Raw genomic sequence first — 18713 nt, 5'->3', positions numbered from 1 at the left:
CTAGTGGACAGGTGTCCTCATCACAAAAAACACCATAATTAACTCTCTGTTTGGCTTTCTCAGCAAAGCCACTGAACTACGAATGGAAGTAAAGACTGAGCTATATTCCAGGTCAGCATGAAAGCATGTTGGCTGCAGAGCACTGCAGATTCTTAATCATAATTCCTCTTTATATTTTAAGACACACAGATTAGGGAGGGACTTAATTTATCATCATTACATTAAACAGAGTAGTCTTCCCAACTCAAGAAAGAGCTTACGTGCTGCTGTTTCTGCTCAATGCAGATTTCTTTTCAACATGCAGCTACAGCAGAGTTTGGAAGCACAACAAATGAATGCAAAGTACAATCCCATTATTAAAAATGGTAAATTTACAATCCCATTGTTTAAAATTATAAATTTACCCTAATGCACTGTATTGGGTTTGTGTGGCAAGCTACAGGGGTGGCTTCTGTGAGAAGCTGCTAGAAGCTTCCCCTATGTCAGATAGAGCCAATGCCAGCCAGCTCCAAGACAGACCCACTGCTGGCCAAGGCCGAGCCCATCAGTGAGGATGGCACCGCCTCTGGGATAACATACTTAAGAAGGGGCGGAAAAAAACCTGCGCAATGGCAGCTGGAGAGAGGAGTGAGAATACGTGAGAGAAACATCTCTGCAGACACCAAGGTCAGTGAAGAAGGAGGGGAGGAGGTGCTCCAGGCGCTGGAGCAGAGATTCCCCTGCAGCCCCTGGTAAAGACCATGGTGAGGCAGGCTGTCCCCTGCAGCCTGTGGGGGTTAATGGTGGAGCAGATATCCCCCTGCAGCCCGTGGGGGTTAATGGTGGAGCAGATATCCCCCTGCAGCCCGTGGGGGTTAATGGTGGAGCAGATATCCACCTGCAGCCCATGGAGGACCCCACACCAGAGCAGGGGGATGCCCAAAGGAGGCTGTGACCCTGTGGGAAGCCTGCACTGGAGCAGGCTCCTGGCAGGACCTGTGGACCTGTGGAGAGAGGAGCCCAGGCTGGAGCAGGTTTGCTGGCAGGACTTGTGACCCCATGGGGGACCCATGCTGGAGCAGTCTGTTCCTGAAGGACTGCACCCTGTGGAAGGGACCCACGCTGGAGCAGTTCCTGAAGAACTGCAGCCCATGGGAAGGACTCACACTGGAGAAGTTCATGGAGGACTGTCTCCTGTGGGAGGGACCCCAGGCTGGAGCAGGGGAAGAGTGTGAGGAGTCCTCCACCGAGGAGGAAGGAGCAGCAGATACAACGTGTGATGAACTGACCGCAACCCCCATTCCCCGTCCCCCTGTGCCGCTGGCGGGGAAGGGGTAGAGAATTTGGGAGTGAAGTTGAGCCCAGGAAGAAAGGAGGGGTGGGGAGAAGGTGTTTTAAGATTTGGTTTTTATTTCTCATTATCCTACTCTCATTTGATTGGCAATAAATTAAACTGATTTTCCCCAAGTCAAGTCTGGTTTGCCTGTAATGGTAATGGGTGAGTGATCTCTCCCTGTCCTTATCTCAACCCACGAGCCTTTCATTATATTTTCTCTCCCCTGTCCAGTTGAGAGGGGGAGTGAGAGAGTGGCTTTGGTGGGCACGTGGCATCCAGCCAGGGTCAACCCACCACATGCACTTAGTCTGTCTCAAAAAACCTACACTTACTACAGAGGACTCTGACGCAGAAAACAAACTGGCTTTGGACTATTGGATACAGACCATAGGTTGAGATTATCCAACTTTGGGAATAAGAGAAGACTCACTGTAAAGAAAAAAAAATGAAGATGGCATCCTTTAGGCCGACACCAACCAAAACCACAAAGGGGGTTTGGGGAAGAATACCATCCACAGTTATAAAAGCTTTAAAATGGACCTCTTGCATCCAGAAGTTCTGACCCATGTCTCTCTCAAGAAACAAACAAGACATAGTTCTTCTAGGCAGAACTCTGTGTGACCAAGGCTTCAAAATATTATGCATTAAAAACACTGGAAAAAAAATACTCCCTTATGCAGATTTTTCCTCAACAGGAACTGGAAAATTTATTAAGTCTATTTATGGCCTACCTGTGCTTCACACAAGACGTGAGACCAGTTGTGTATGGTATGACTTGCTGATAGGCACCATCTAAACCACCTGTTGCCATAATTTGTTCAGCCCTATTATATCTGAAACTGTTAAAACAGGTATAGTTATCATGTGTCCTCTCTCATTTCACCGTTTGTGGAAAAAGGACAACTAGAACAGAATTAAATTATTCCATATCATCAGCCTTTCAACACACAAAGGCATTTCTTGAACATCAGTGGCTTGTAAGACTGAATCAAGGGCTACTGGTGTTAAACAGTGAAGAGTGTGAAACTGTTGTTCCAGGGAAGAGCCTCCACCACCTCGGGTAAAATACAGCCAGAGCTCATAGGTGGCTAGAACATGGCATTTCGGGCTGAAGAGTTTGACGCGGTTTAAGCGGTAGCTGACTTTGGAATGTTCTTAGCACGCCTTCAGATAATGTTAACTTTAAATAAACTTGCTGAATACTCATGTAAATTATTTCCATTTGGCTGTCTCATTATTCAATATGCTTTCAAGGAACATGGTGATGAAAGAAGAAAAATACCTCTTTCTAACATAACCATACTGGCAAGAGGATCAACATTATCAGTATTCAAAGAATGTCTTGGCAGGATAAACCTTCATAAAAAGAAGGAGCACTAGCTAATCCAAGTTGTCAAAATAGCAATAGTACTTCAAGGGTTGATCTGCAAAGTGATTCATTATTTATTGCTAATGCAAACAAAACATTCTGAGCAGAAAGAGCAGTTGAGTATTTCCTATCTCAGAAATGCACTGACGGAGAGTACACAATAAATGAACCCTCGGATGACTGATAAAAGGATATCTATTTTCTTACTTACTAGAAAACAACCCAAAGGCAATAAGAGCATCGTGGTTCTTCAAAGAAATCAGAAACTTAATCAGAAACTTAAACTTAATGTATTTTCTAAACTAACAGAGATACGAAATGTGGCACAATAACAAGAAAAATTTCTGGAAATTTACTTCAGGAGCACAAGACATACACCTTTAAAAAAAAACATGGTGGAAATAAAACATGCAATGTATTGTGCATCCTGAAAACATATATACATTCAACAGCTCAATAAGAGGCCTGACTTGTCAAAATAAGTTTCTGCTAGAATCAATTAGGCCACCATTTTCAGAAGCCTAACCTCAGGCACTTCTGTAAAAGTTTCAGCCTCATCACATTCTTCCTCGGTAAAGCTAGGGCTATGCTTTCTTCCATTTTCCTTTCATTTCTTATAAAATACAGGACTTTAAAGACTGTTTGGTTCCTTTTTTTTTTTTTTTCCCCATGTACTGGTTTTGTAATTTATTTTCAAGGTTTCCTTTGAAATATACTTTCACTTACACTTTTTTCACTTACTGCCCTTTCTAATCTTTCGACCCATCTCTCCTCGTCTCCTTCTGCAATACCTCATCTCTGCTACCTTCTTGCTCTTTTAAGCCTTGGAACCTGATCTTACTCCTGACGTGTATCTTCTTCCATTGCAACAGAAAGTATTGGCTCAGCCTCAAGAATTTGGGATTCTAGGAACTCCTCTGAATAACTGCACATACATTTTTTTTAAACTAATATATAATCTATGAGCTACATGAAAAATAAAGCCATACTAAGAAGTTGATTCTTTCTCCTAGTACATTTGAAACAGAAATGTAACAGCCACCACAAAAAAGAACACCAAAACCAAACAAACCACAGACAAGCCTATTCAGTAGAGTATTATTCTAGCACAGGTATACTGTAGTACCACTATAGGAAAAACACCTTCTGATCTGAATTAATAATTTTAATGACAATAATACTCAGCATCTGAAGGAAAAAGAACTAATGAGTATTCATTTTCTGTGATATTATGGTAAAACAGATGCACATAGACTTGCTGAAAGTTATGCACTGGAATTTCAGAATTTCAAATTTCTTAAAAGGTATGATGCAATAGGTAATTTTTTATTTTGCAAGGAATGACAACAGCAGTAGAAACATGGGAATCTGCATTCAAAGTTTTTTTAACATTTTCAGACTGTTTTAAAGCATTTACACACACACAGAGACAGACTACACTTTACGGTTTCTTAAGGCTTTAATTTTTCCTGCTCAGCAATAGCTACTGAGCGACATCTTGTGTTGAAACATGTCTGAGCAGCTTCTTACTTGTTTTCTTTTTTTCTAAAAAAATTAAATGAACATAAGGCCGGCAGTGCAAAATGAAGAGCCAAAAAAATCAGCACCATCTCTCTGTCATTACAATGAATAATACTGCCTGCAGATAGAATTTGTACTGATTGATTTTACCTACTCAAATTGTGTATTGAAGAATTTACCTCTGAAGCTAATAGGATACGTAGTCAAAACCAACATGCGATGGCTACTGTCATGCTGCTCTCCACACCATTTTTGCAGTAAGTATTGTGAAAAAGATATGCGATCAACTTCTTGCACGTTATTGCCATTGTATTAAAATAAGCATAGAAAAAAAGAAAAAACAGATATGTAATAGTCTAATCAAAAGGGATGAAATCAAAATACCATAAAAAATAATTTGCAACTTGTCAGCAAGCAAAAACAAACCACCAATAAAAGCCAAAATTAGCCAAAAGCCAATGTTGGTTTTATTGTCCAACATTTAAGACCAATACTGTGAAGCACTGCTAGATATGTCAAGGAGCTTAACACAATCTAAGAAGCGCACACCCCCAAGATCTCTGGTTTCAAACTTTCTGTAGTCCCAATGAAATAAGACTGAAAGTAGCTACACTTGCTCAGCTTTGGAATACTAATTCTGTAGCCACAAGGCTGGCTTTTGTTTTTCACAGTATCTACACTTTGATATTTAGAAATACATACATAAATATAATCAGAGTATGTTATACAACTCCAGAAAAGGATGGGCAATCTGTTGTCATTTTAGGAAAGCACAGTGTCATTCATCATTCCCACTGAAAAGGAACTCAAGTGTGAATGTTTGGTTGATAGAGTAACTGATCAAAATTGCTCAATGAACAGGCCAAATAGCAAGATCAACAAACAAAATTATTTTAGAACAGAAAAAGAATTGCTGAGGGATCTGGCCACGAGATGTCACTCTCTACTTTGTGGCAACTTGGAAATTCAGTAGCATAGCTTTCTTCTCAGAGGTGCTAAAAACAGGAGTACAGCCAATAAAATTAGCTGTGTTAAATTGGGGTCAGGTAAAGGAGAACTGCTCAATGCTCATTTCTGTAGCTGCGCATGCAATTTCTGTCTCTGTGTTGTAAAATTACTGTTCCGTATGCTGTGCAGTCAAAGTAGCCTCCAAGCAGCCTCTGAATGCATTCCCCCAAGTCTAAACAAAGAACAACTACCTCAACTAAAGCCTGTTGTTATAACCTGCTTTACTCTTACTTACACCAATGTAGCAAACCATTTCGAATTTTTTAGCCTTTTTAAATAAAGCCACCATTATGCATTAAGCTCTTATGACTCAGCATACAGCAAGTTACCTGTATGTGCTATAGTGTCTACCCAGATAGATAGCCTAACCAAGTAAGTTTTGAGTTTTTTCAGTTTCCTTAGGTTAACACTTGATCAGGCCCTGTGGCCTAGTAAGGTCTCACTGTTTTGTTCTGCAGAACACCACCATCATCTTTACTAACCACTAGCATGTAAAATCATTCTTATACTACTAGCATGTAAAATAATTTTTATACTTCATATATCTAACCAGACACCTGTTGGAGCAGACCAAAAGGCAGATCTGAGCCTGAGTTTTAGAAGTTTAGGATCAAAATCTGTAACCGTCATAAATACACATCTATGAAAGGAAGAAAGAAGTGCAAGTTCAAAACAAACCTATGATGAAAGAAAATTCCTAGGAATGAAAGATTTTATCTAAGTATTAGATAAACTGCATAAAATCATCAGAAACTGATCCTTAAGATAGTTGATAGAGAAAAACTCATTATTACCTTATCATGTGTTAAGGTTATCCTCAGGTCTGGTTTTATGATACCATATGCTATCAGTAGATCTTGGACTTTTTTCAGTTCTTCCTTACATTTTCTATTTGTTGAGTAAAACTGCTTTCTTACAGGAAGATTCTTAAACAACTTTAGGACTGTTACTGTAGTACCTGCAAGCAGGTGACAAAAAACAAGTAGGAATTACACTGAAAACACACCACTGACTGGATATTGAGGAAACTTCATTTTTACTTGAAGAGACCTGTCTGTATGCTGCTGCATACAAAAGAAACTTTAGTAACTCTAAATTAGATTATATTAGCATGAGAAGAAATACACCAAATTAGCAGTCACCCTCCCCCAAAAAGTACCTATAGGCCTCAAGAGCTGTGATTCCCCTCCTTTATTTAGAGTTATGATCGCAGCATTAAGCTTTCTTTCGTACACACCAACTAGCGAGAATCAGCACTAAATAAAACTGAAGACTTTTTTAGTGCATATTAAGTTAACTTTCATTAACAGGTTAGAATCTAATCAGATACACCTGGAGACAAAGGAACAATGAGCTCGATTAAGGCCCTTCACAAGCATTTGCTCTAGGGTAGTACCTAAAGAGCCCGATACCTCTCTTCAAGGCACAGTACACAGTAAAAGGAGGAATATTCATCTACCAACACAAACACATGAATTTGTAGCCCATAAGGATATTGCAAAGTATTAAATATATGTCACAGAAATCAGTCAATCATTCAAAAATTTTGACAGAAGACAAGGCAACGCAACCCACAGGCTTTCCAGCCGTGGAAAATACTACAGCCTAATTCTTAAAAAGAGTCCCTAGTTAAAATTAGCTAAAATGAGAGTTCTCAGCTTCAGCTCTTTCTTCAGTATTTGCCCATTGACTAATCCTCAGCAGCTTCTTCTGGCTTAGTGGCTCCCTGCAGCCAGTTAGTGCTGAGGAGGAAGGAAGTCGGGTGGGCAGTCAGCTCCCCGTTGGGTGTACGAGCACTGCAGCTGGCTGGGGGGCAACTTGTGGGCACAATATTGACCAGCAGCCGCTGCGGCTCAGCTGGGAAAAGCTGAGCTTTACAGAAGACCTGCAACTGCTTCCTCAGGAGCACATCCTCATCACAAGAAAGGAGCAAATCGCTTCTCTTCTGGGAATACACATCGGCTGGAGTGTGAATGCGAGGACACAGCGTGGTCTTTTAATAGCCCTCGCTGAGCAACGATTAGCTGAGCAGAGCACAAAGTAGAACAGATACTACCCCAAACCTACACTATATCTGAAGCACCAAGGCCACCTCTGAGATGAGGGTAACCTTTAACCTTCCACACAAACACGCAGAAGGATTTCTAGTGACACACCCTTCCTGCAGGTTAGAAAAAACTGTGACTTTGCCCGGTCCTACAGCCATGCTGCTTCCAGCAACTCCTTCATATAGCAGCAGGGCAACTCTTCCTTTAAACAAGGATTTTGCTACATACAGAAACATTATTTTGGTCCTGAACAAATCTTTCATACACTTATATAGTGTCTGCCTAGACCTGGGGCATTGAATTTTTACAGCTTTTATTTCCACTGTCAGCTTGAAGAAGTGAGTCAGAGAAGGAGAAACTAGTTTATAATTAGTATCTAAAGAAACTTCCAAGACACATTATTTTTTACAATAACACCACATTCTCAGTTGACAGACATAAGGCGAGAAATGTTTACAGCTGCAAAGATTTCATACTCAGCCTTCAAGTACAGAACACGTATTTCAACATCAAATAGAGCCCCAGAGAAACAAAATAATCCTGTCACAGTGCAACACCAGAACAATGACATCCTACCTTGCCCAAGATGGGAAGGCTTTTTAGAAGTTACATGCCCATTGCTATCCAAAGCATACTGAGTGCTGAAATCATCAGCAGCTGTCTTTGTTGTGATCAAAACCTGAAAAGAGTAATTTTAAAAAATCATGTTAATCAAGGATTTACAAAGTACATAATGCGCTTAGAAAAGCTTTGCTACCATTCTTACCATTGCGTTTTTTAGTCACCACAATTACATTTAATTAGTTTATAAAATTTTTCTTCTACAGATGTTTCTTACAGTCACAGAAACATGCTGCATTATTACTCATTTTTCCATCCATTCAACTAAAAGCTACGCACTTCTATCACACTAATACACAAAGCATAGCAATCCCTACTACCTACAACACACACTCCTATATCTTCTATTCTAAACACAGGTTAAATAAACAACTAAATCAATTGATAATTTTGCATTTTCATCCATAGGCATACTATGACAACTTCTTAAATTCATGTGAGATTTCACAAACATAACTACTATCAAACAAACCATATATTATCTTTCCACACCCAAATATATCTAGCAATCAGTAGTTGCATGCTTTGTAAGCTATTAAGGTAATACACAGATTGGCTTTAGCAAGACCAGTCATACACCAGAAGTTCAATAAAACTACAGTTCCCTGAGTTCAAGTATCAATACTTTGAACAATAGAGCCACTGCATTTTTAACCACCTGGAAGACATAAAGGTTATCACACATATAGAGGTTCAGGGTATTTTGGTTTATTTTAGTGTCTCATACAAATCATTTGGAGTTCAGCCATGCCTCTGGAGAGAAAAAACGGTAATTGATTAATTGGAAATGACAATATTACAGACCAATAAGGGCCAATAGTAAAGTACCTCTTAACTGAAACTTCAGGGGGCAGTTTGGGTAGCCAGAATGCGATTAATGCCAGGAGTGTTTAATTAACATAATTACTGATCCAAGGGTTAAAGTAATAGCTATTAAAGTACCTAATACACTCAGGCCACCTCCCATCTCTTAAGAAACATACCATAGAGCTGATTAAATGCTCAGAACAGATGGCATCCTGCTCCAACAACTCATTAGAAGGAACCAGTGATTGAGGTCTGTCATCATCTGTCAAAACACCAACACTTTGAAAGCATCTTTGGAAATCTCCATCCAAACACACAACCCACTCCTGCTTAGTGCAAGGTGAATGTAGCCCAAGGTAGCCAGGAGTCAAGCTCTAACACGTCTCCTGACTTCAACAGTTGACAGTTCCGATCAGACACAGGTATCAGTATCTTCTTGCAGGATCTAATCCTTGGCAGGCTTATAAAGAAGAATCCAAAACTTGACCTTGGCACAGCACAAATACAAAAAGGCAGAGCACAATGGAAGAGGTAGATGCTGTGTCCTTAATAGCCTGAACACTTTTCAGATGGTTTTGAATCAACTTACTTCCAGTCAACAAGTTAAAACCTAAATATATCAGTACACTGTCAGTCCTCTTTACACAAACATATGTATCAGGCTCAGATAGGCCAGGGAGCAGGTTCCTGTTTACTCATACAACAACAAAGTTTGTGTAACTGCAGTCATATACATGTCAAGGAGCAATACAGAGCCCAGCAAGATCCCATGACTGCTAATCACCTAGATAACATCAAGGCAGAAATCCTTACTCCAACGGTAGCTATGTGGGCCATGAGTTCCCTGAAGTGATTTCTCCTGGCCACCATCTGCTGTTCCTCATTTTGATTTCCCCTAACTCAGGTAGCAAACTCAGCCATACTCTTTGAGATTATATTTGCTGATAACACTAAAGAGGATAAGCCAGTGTTCTAAGGAATCATGTATCTATACATGTATGTATAAGGAATCATCTATCTATACCCTGACACAAAAGAAAAGGAAACACTAAGCAATCTGACCTATTCTAACTGAGGAAAATAAACAGATACTGGTTACAGCAGTGCTGACAGAAAAGCAGGACTGACACTAACAAGGAATCCATACTGCTTCCTAACCATATGACATGACTTCTGGGGAGGAGGGGAAAGGCAGCATACACAAGCCAAACTGTTCGGAAAACATACCCCTGGCAGGCTGCAGGAACAATTTAAAGTCTTTGCACTGATATTTTAATGAAACTTTCACAAACACACACAAAAAAAAAATCACAACACAAAAGACTAGACACATTTATAAATAACAACTGCTCACCTCTGATATGCAGCAAATTGATCCCAAAGCCTCCCCACGGAAACCGTATGTTGTCAATCTTTCAAGGTCCTCAGAAGAGTTTATTTTTGAGGTGTAGTGTTTAATTGCCATAACTGGAACATCAGCAACCTTGATTCCGTTGCCATTGTCTCTTACTTCTATTTTGTTAAACCCATAATTCTCCTAAAAAAGAACAAAACATAACGGAGCACTAAAACAACTGAATGAATTAAGACACAAGTTTGAAGCAGCTAAAGTTACAGCTTCTAGCCATCCAGACAGAAGTGGGAGTTTTGCTTATTTGGAGAAACTGAGCAACCATCAAATGTCTCAGCTTAAAAAAAAAAAAAAAAAAAAAATAAAAAAACCCCCAACATATTAGGGTAGTAGTGATGTTTTCCCTAATTAAATAATGTAAATCATACCCTGTATTTTGGAAACAGCACGTTAATATAAATACAGTAAAATTAAAACAGGAATTAAGTAAATTTTTTTTAAACTGTGATGAAATTTGCAAAACCTAAGCTCAGAAAGAGATCCATAGCTGGAAAGCTAAAGACTTTTTCACCTCTGTGGTATTGATTTTTTTGAAATCACCACAAATGCAGCCCTGTATCCACTGCAGTCAGTGGGCCCTCACTTAGAACTGCTTTCAATTTCAGTCTTGATTTATGTGATTTCACCACTTCAGTAGTCTTCCAGTCTCTATATTGTGTCTCAGTATACAGAAGTGTACTGGTTTTGGCTGGGACAGAGTTAATTTTCTTCATAATAGCTAGCATGGGGCTCTGTGTTGGATTTGTGACCCCAACTGACGAAAGGGCTAATCCACACCATATGGCCTCATGCTCAGCATGTAAAGCTGGGGAAAAAGAAGGAAGGGGGGGGACATTTGGAGTGATGGCGTTTGTCTTCCCAAGTCACCGTTACGCCTGATGGAGCCCTGCTTTCCTGGAGATGGCTGAACACCTGCCTGCCCATGGGAAGTGGTGAATGAATTCCTTGCTTTTCTTGCGTACATGGCTTTTGCTTTCCCTATTAAACCGTCTTTATCTCAACCCACGAGTTTTCTCACTTTTACCCTTCAATTCTCTCCCCCATCCCACTGGGGGGGGAGTGAGCAAGCGGCTGGGGGGGGGCTTAGTTGCCGGCTGGGGTTAAACCACAACAGTCCTTTTTGGTGCCCAATGTAGGGCCCAAAGGGTTCAAGATAACGACAGCTTTGATTCGAATGTGCTAGATAGAATTTATAGCTGTTATTGCTGTTTAGCTAACACAGGGATGTTTTAGTCACTGCTGAGCAGCGCTTACACAGAGTCAAGGCCTTTTCTGCCTCTCACCCCACCCCACCAGCCAGTGGGCTGGGGGGGCACAAGAAGCTGGGAGGGGACACGGGTGGGACAGCTGACCCCAACTGACCAAAGGGATATCCCACACCATATGGCGTCACGCTCAGTATATAAAGCTGGGGAAAAAGGAGGAAGGGGGGGACATTCGGAGCGATGGCGTTTGTCTTCCCAAGTCACCGTTACGTGTGACGGAGCCCTGCTTTCCTGGAGATGGCTGAACACCTGCCTGCCCATGGGAAGTGGTGAATGAATTCCTTGCTTTGCTTTGCTTGTGTGCGTGGCTTTTGCTTTCCCTATTAAACTGTCTTTATCTCAACCCACGAGCTTTCTCACTTTTGCTCTTCCGATTCTGTCCCCCATCCCACTGAGGGGGGAGTGAGCGAGCGGCTGCGGGGGGCTTAGTTGCTGGCTGGGGTTAAACCACAACAAGAAGCTGAAATTCTAACGGGGGCAAGGCATGAAAGAGGACAGAAGTAAAAAAGCTTGTAAAGAGGTACAATACTTTACAGAAAGAAGTAAAGGTTCCTAGAAGTTCTTTTAAAAATAGCTTTCAAGGAAGCAAATCTTTGTGATTTACCTTTACATATACACAATACATATTTTACTGAATTCTAATTTAAATGTCATTTCCATAAGCACCAGCATAAATACGCTAACACTCTTAAAACCCAGATAACTAGGACAGCTAAATGAAAGATGGAATTCAGGTTCTATAACAACCCAAAGAGGTGCAGCAAACAAATGCTTCCTTCCAGCCACATTATAATCTGCACATGTAAATCACACCCAAAAGAATCACAAGCCAGGAGGAGAAAGCAATTAGAACTGCAGGATCCCTAACTAAACTTCTTTTACAGAAGCACATCTGGATCTTTGAAAAGATTATGATGCAACATACAGAAAAATGTGCCGTAGAGTATAATCCATGTAGGCGACCTTAAAACTGTTTTTGCTTAGACAGAATATCTTGAATGAGTGGCTACCACCACTGATGCTGCACAGAGCATGTGACAGTTGCTCACAGAAAGCTGATTGATTAAACAGAACTAACTTTGTTGTCCCATCTGGGCATAGACTGAAAACAGTTATGAAAAAAATATAATGTACTCCCAGGGTTATTTCTCAAAGTAAAAAAATAATGCAATTAAAAACAAAAGGAAGGTATCTAAAGATATTATCTGTATTGACACATAATCTGCATTAGGAAACATCAAAAGCCTCTGAGGAAGGCACAGAACTGTATATATTTAACTAGCTGATACACAATAGAAATGTGGGTACATTTCATTTTCCTTATTAATGAATGGTGCTAAAGCTATCTTCAGGTGAAAAACAATGCTTTTGCTAATATTTGAGTTGACCTCCTACTGGGAAGCAAAACAGAACCTAAGCAATACACCTCAACTGAACATAAAAACACATAGGGAGATATAAACAGGAAACCTTCCCCTGCTGCTGAATGCACTAGGGTTTGAGCATTTTACAATGAATCTCTATTTTCCATTCTAATTTTTACTTCCAGACCACTTAACTGCTTAGGAAAAGTGAGATTTACCTTCTTTAACTTGAATCAAAATGTTACACGAAAGAGTCTATATTTCTTTTCTAATATTATTCATTTTTATGTGCAGACATTTCACTTAAAATATTACAGTGCTTAAACTTTGTATTCTGTAACACCTCCCACCATGCTACACAACCTAAATACTACTGTGGTCGTGATCTCATAAGATGTTTAAGTTGCTTTACCAGATCACTGATGCCAAACCATATGGTTCAACTCCCTCCTTTTACTCACGACTGCCAGTCCTGTCTTTGTTTCAGCTACAGCTCTGTTACTCATGAGAACTCTAAGGTCAATTCAGCTTATTAAACTGGCACAAATAATCCACTGTTCTTGCTGGGTTACTTTTCTTTTGCATTAGCAACATGAATGGATCATGAGAGGCAGAAATGTCTAGCAATGCCGTGCAGATGGATGTAGGACTATGCTTTTCAGGCAATGAGATGGATCAGGTGTACAGTGGAACCTCACCCTGAGCTAAACTTCCTTTGAGAAGGTTCTAAGGATTAAAGCTCCCACTTCATGCATTGGAAAAAAAGGTGCAGAAACAAGTGTCTGCCTTTTACAACAGCCATTTCATGTAATAGTAGTAAACCTATAGCTAAGATTTGTCCTTCCCAAATCCCAGCTTTGCTCCAACTACTAGCACAGGCTGTTGCTCATCTTCTCTACTAATTAAAATATGCAGGTCTCAGTCAGGCTGTGCAGATTATTCTCATAAATTCCTGTTGTTAGAGGTCAGTCAGAGAAACTGACAGACTGATGTCCGTGGAGTCTCTTTATCCATACACAAGCAACTATATTGCTGTGTCAATGGTTTTTAGCATATTTTAACCTGAAGCCAGGACATCAGGTCAAGAATAAAACCATCATTCTACATATGCTTAATGCACAGCCATGCTACAGAGGCAGTTGACCCTGCTGCTAACAACAAGGCAAGCTCCACTATGTTTGTATTTCTAAAAGCAACAAAGCTGAGGTTCAAATTAATAAATAGATACCACTCAACACTTTATAGAAAGGCCACAGTTCAGTTTCTAATCAAATGACTGGCTTTTAATTGTAATTAAAGCATTATCACATTATCTAAAACTACAATATAAGCTGATGTTTTTCCCACTGTTGTGTGAAAGCTAGTTGATACACAGTGCAAAGACGCTCTATAACATCACCCCCTGGAGTTCAGTCAACCAAGAAGTTAACAAGAATAAAACACTAGCCAAAGCTTCCCACTACAACTGCCCGCTGCCTCGGTTTCTACCCAAGAACCATCCCACCTGCAGGTTAACTCCTGTCTGTCTGTCTCCAAAAAAGCCATTCCTGTCTTTGTTTAGGCAAATCGGGTAACAAGTCTGAATGAATCAGCTAGCCTTCCTAATCCATCTGAAAAAGGTTACAACAATGAAAATGCTGCAAGTTTCAGGCAAAAAACATCAAGCTGTAAAATGACATTTCAAAGTTTCCGTTCTCTATTATGCTTTTGAACAAATCCAGAGTTAATGTGGTCATTGGACTCTATTATGTGGTCAACCTTATTTAAATTTCATGCAATAAAACTAGTATTTTGATATAAAAATATTCTTATCACAAAAAAATCCCAGAAAAAAATCCACTGTTTTACAGTATTACTGTGTACAGCTGTGCAAAGTGCAGGTTTTCTCTTCTCCCCTAGTACCCACAGAAGAACAATCAGCAAATCTCGTTTACTCACTGACAACCTGGATAAAGCCAGGTTTGTTTGTTTTAGAAATACAGTGATTTGCATTGGGCTGAACTGACAAAGAATGTAACAGTCGTGCAGATGACTCATGCACTGGAAATGGCTGAAAATGCTCTTTTTAATTGATTTGGGACCTCTCACTATGGAAACAGCTGGTTATTGCACCGTGAAACCCACGCTGATTGGAGAGCTTTCTCCTCCTGCTATCTGCATGGCTCTGTATCAGTACTCCAGTAGAAGAGACAAGGTTTGTTCTAACAATTTTTGAAGGCTCCAAAACCTTCTGTTGACTTCTTGCAGTTATTGATCGGCTCACAGGATCTGGTTCTGATACGCTTACCCCCAGAACTGTGCACACACTACTCACTTTGGAGTTACTCATGAAGCAAGATACTATGCAGTCTAAATATTGAGAAGATAGAGGTCATCGCAGACCATAGTGCAGACCGAGTATCTTCAGCTCACTTAAGGCAAATAACAACTAAGCGTTTTCCTTGGCATCTGCAGGAAACCATACTCAGATGGAAAACGCTTGAGACACATTCAGAAAAGACAGCAGTGACACAGACAAAGAAACAAGCAGAAATTGAATTGCCCTCCTAATTAAGAGCATTTGTCTAACGCTTAATTCAAGAATAGCTTATATATTCACTGTTACTTGCAGGAAAGGAAATTGGATGCAATTCTGGCTACCTCCATTTATACAGACTGTTACAACACACTTTCTTACTAACTAGGAGATACTGCCACTATGGAGCTGTTGACAAAATACTGCAAAACCAGAACTACTCATGGCAGCAAGAGAAGCTGATCAGTTAGCAATTTTACCCAATTTGGGGAAAAAAGCACAAGTTCTTTATTATAAACAATATTTTCTTTTTTCAGAAACTACCCTTGAGTGATATGCCAACTTTTTTTTAACATCGTATAAAAATAAAATGTTAGAAGTAGCCAGAGCTCACCATGCTAATTAGGGACCGTGTGGTAATTTATATTACAAAAACATCTAGCATGGCCATCAACCTTTTCCATTGTTTCCATTTTCACCTTCCCGACAAAATCTTGTAATGAGCATTAAATATGCCAGTCTAGCAGTGAAACTTAAGTCCAACAACTTTTAAAACAAGCTATTAGTCAGAAAAAGTAATTTGTGAGTAGGAAAAGAAGTATTAAAGAAGTTGACAGTTTTTCCCCAAGATACACTCAAGAGCACAAATATGCCTTACTGTTTCAGTAGGGCCTCAAAAACGTTAACGGAAACTAATTCTGGACCATTTTTATTTGAGGTTAAAATATATATGTATAAATACTATTAATGCCCTTCCATTCCCCAAGCACGATAGCCTAAAAAATACATTTGCAGTGGAACAGCTTTCCTGGCATCTTATTTTACATCCAGTTCTTTGTGAGAGAAAGAAAGAGGACTTACCAGTTTAATGTCAATATTTGTGGCACTGGCATCCAAGGAATTTTCTATCAGCTCCTTCACCACGCTGACAACTGATGTAATCACCTGAGAACTTGAAAGGAGACGAATAGTTTCTGCCGACAACTGTTTCATAATGGAATTAAGAGTCAGGGAAGCTGCACAGAAAGTGAACAGAAAAAGAATGTAAAAGGCACATTACAAATACATATTTCTAAGGAATTGTTTTACAGCAACTTTTAAATGTAGGCGAAACATAACATTATGGCTAAAGAGTACAATTTTCAAGATACAGCAGGACCCAGCTTCCTCTTCAGTCAATGGGAGTTTGACTTGTGGAAGAAACAGAACACAGAGGTCTAGACTAGAAAACATTATTTTAGCAGATTAAACTTCTAATGAAAAAAATCAAGAATTCAGAGATATATTTAACAAAACAGTATCCCACATGTATATAGTAATCTCCTGTAAACTACTATAACATGCAGTTGTGATCTTGCAGCGTAGACAGACCAGATCGTAACCCAGAGTGCTAGTCAGAAATGTCTTCAGATAGGATATTTACCCAGCATCAGGTCTAATTCCAGCACTGATGCCAAAAAAAAAAAAAAAAAAAAATTTTGATTTTTTTCTTTTTTAAACAAACTCCTTGCATCATGTTTTCCCTACATTTACAATTTCTGAGTTCAGCACTGCTGTGTTGCACGTATAATTCCCAGTACCCCAAAATTCATGGAAGCAATACAACCTGAAGGTGACTTTTTGGAGTTGGGAAAGAAGTGGGGAGGAAGCACAGTGGTGCTGAGGCAAAAGTTATATTCAATGGCAATGTGATCTACTGGCAATAACGAGAAAAAGAAAAACTTCTGAATTATAACCTTGCCTTTCTGATCAGACTTACCACATGCCCTCAGGCAGGTCACTTTATTTCTGTGTCTCTGTATCTTCCACTTGAAAATGGAGATGCCTCATATTACCATAAAGATTTTTTTTTTTAATCACTGAAAACACTTACAAAGGGTTATAAAATTCCTGTTGCATTAGAGACACTCTTCCATGAAGAGACTGTAAGTGGATCTGCAAATTTTTGCATGCATTGCTGTTTAAGTACCCAAGTAGACACAATCAACCAAGCTTCAGGAAAAATCTCTGCTGATCCTTGTAGCACGACACAAGGAATTCAACCACAGTTTTTCAAGCATGTGAGAAGAGGGGGAGAAAGACGATTGCTAGAAAGCTCTTTGCACCTCAAGAATGGTTCAGACTTGGGTTGCTTTCTGTCCTACAAGCAACGTTTCTTCTCTCCACAGCAGAACTCTTTACTGGGTTACGTTATGTAGTGTTATTTGCATTGAAACACAAACAATCCCGGCAGTCCTGGCTTCCCCATTGATTCAGTCCAAGCTATCTGCTGGAGAACACTGACCGCACACTTAGCACCCGTCCCAAGGATATGAGCACGTGTGGAGGAATGGAGCAAACCCAGATTTCCTCCTGACAGTCAGGACACAGTGAGGGACTGCAGCCAACACACCAGAGCACCACTATCCTGCCAGGGTACACGCAGCTAATAAGACAATTATGAGACGCTGCCTCGATATGCTTCTAAAGACTGCCACTCCTTAAACATAAAAGACAAAGCAAAAACATGGTTACTTGCAGAAAAAAAAGGTACAGTGTTTTGAAGAGGAAGCAACATTAAAACTTTTCTAAGAACAGCTACAAAGAGGTTTTCTCTTCATACTTGTTGTTTACATTCCAAAGGGAGTTTGCCTTTCAGATGTGGTAAAAAGATCTGACCGATCAGTTTTCCACCAAACAAACCGGAAAAGAAGAAGAGCACGGGAAGATGTATGTTGTTGAAGACAGACCAATATTAATCATGTACACGCATTCAGGATGGCAGCTTTCCTCACGCATTCACATGTTATACAGGACTCCCATCTCAAGTGCTTCATGATGTACTAATGACAAGTGCCAGATCAGAGCTGGGTATCTTTATCAAAAGACACTGACTGAGACAAGGGAGGGTCTTAAAACAAAAACCTTGCAGATTCCAAGGAGAAATTTTCTATGAGGTGTGACTGATGCAGGTGGTTTGGGAGAAGAACCAGCTCCTGGTGTGCCCTCCCCTTCCCTGGACCCAAGCACCCCACCGCAGGGCTGCCGGCTGCTCGCTGCATCGCAGGGGAGGACGCACATGGTCATACGGCCATGGCACCTGCTGCAAGGGAGGGACCTCTGGTACTTGCTACAGATGGAAATGCATCCAACCCGATTACTTTTAGCTAAAAGATACATATTTCAGCTCAAGCCACATTACTACCATAACTGTTCACTGACTGGACATACTATAATCCGTGCTCAGTGGGAAGGCATAGTATTTTCTGTGTCTGAGCACCATCACCAATGTAGTCCTTCCACCCCTCTAAACGAAGACAGACACCCCAGCAACCGGGGCTCCCTCAATAGCTGTAATGCTGCATGCCATCAGGTAAACTGCAAACAAAAACTCCTTAAACTTCACAGTTGCAGCCTCACAGATTTCTAAAGCAACACCCAAACCCTACTCCAACAGCCACCTTTCTTAGGTGTCCACCAGAACGCCTAC

At 40.3% G+C, this 18713-nt stretch overlaps 1 protein-coding gene across 5 annotated transcripts in view; it reads right to left on the bottom strand.

Annotated features, from left to right (window-relative positions):
* Positions 1-18713, bottom strand: part of PMS1 (PMS1 homolog 1, mismatch repair system component) — a 50617-nt gene that overhangs the window by 31146 nt on the left and 758 nt on the right. For 4 of the 5 annotated variants that reach the window (XM_075511839.1, XM_075511840.1, XM_075511841.1 and 1 more), the window contains 4 exons: positions 16106-16260; positions 10044-10226; positions 7838-7940; positions 6008-6171 (listed from right to left, as the gene is read on the bottom strand). In XM_075511839.1, the coding sequence (XP_075367954.1) occupies positions 6008-6171; positions 7838-7940; positions 10044-10226; positions 16106-16237 (582 nt within the window). In that variant the 5' untranslated portion in view covers positions 16238-16260. Of the gene's footprint in view, positions 1-6007; positions 6172-7837; positions 7941-10043; positions 10227-16105; positions 16261-16550; positions 16692-18713 lie in introns of those variants that run through there. The other variant, XM_075511838.1, reaches the window with a different exon arrangement.

The sequence above is a fragment of the Mycteria americana genome, chromosome 9 (assembly GCF_035582795.1).
Source record: "Mycteria americana isolate JAX WOST 10 ecotype Jacksonville Zoo and Gardens chromosome 9, USCA_MyAme_1.0, whole genome shotgun sequence".
Lineage (NCBI taxonomy): Eukaryota > Metazoa > Chordata > Aves > Ciconiiformes > Ciconiidae > Mycteria > Mycteria americana.
This window is presented reverse-complemented; position numbering and strand designations above follow the sequence as displayed.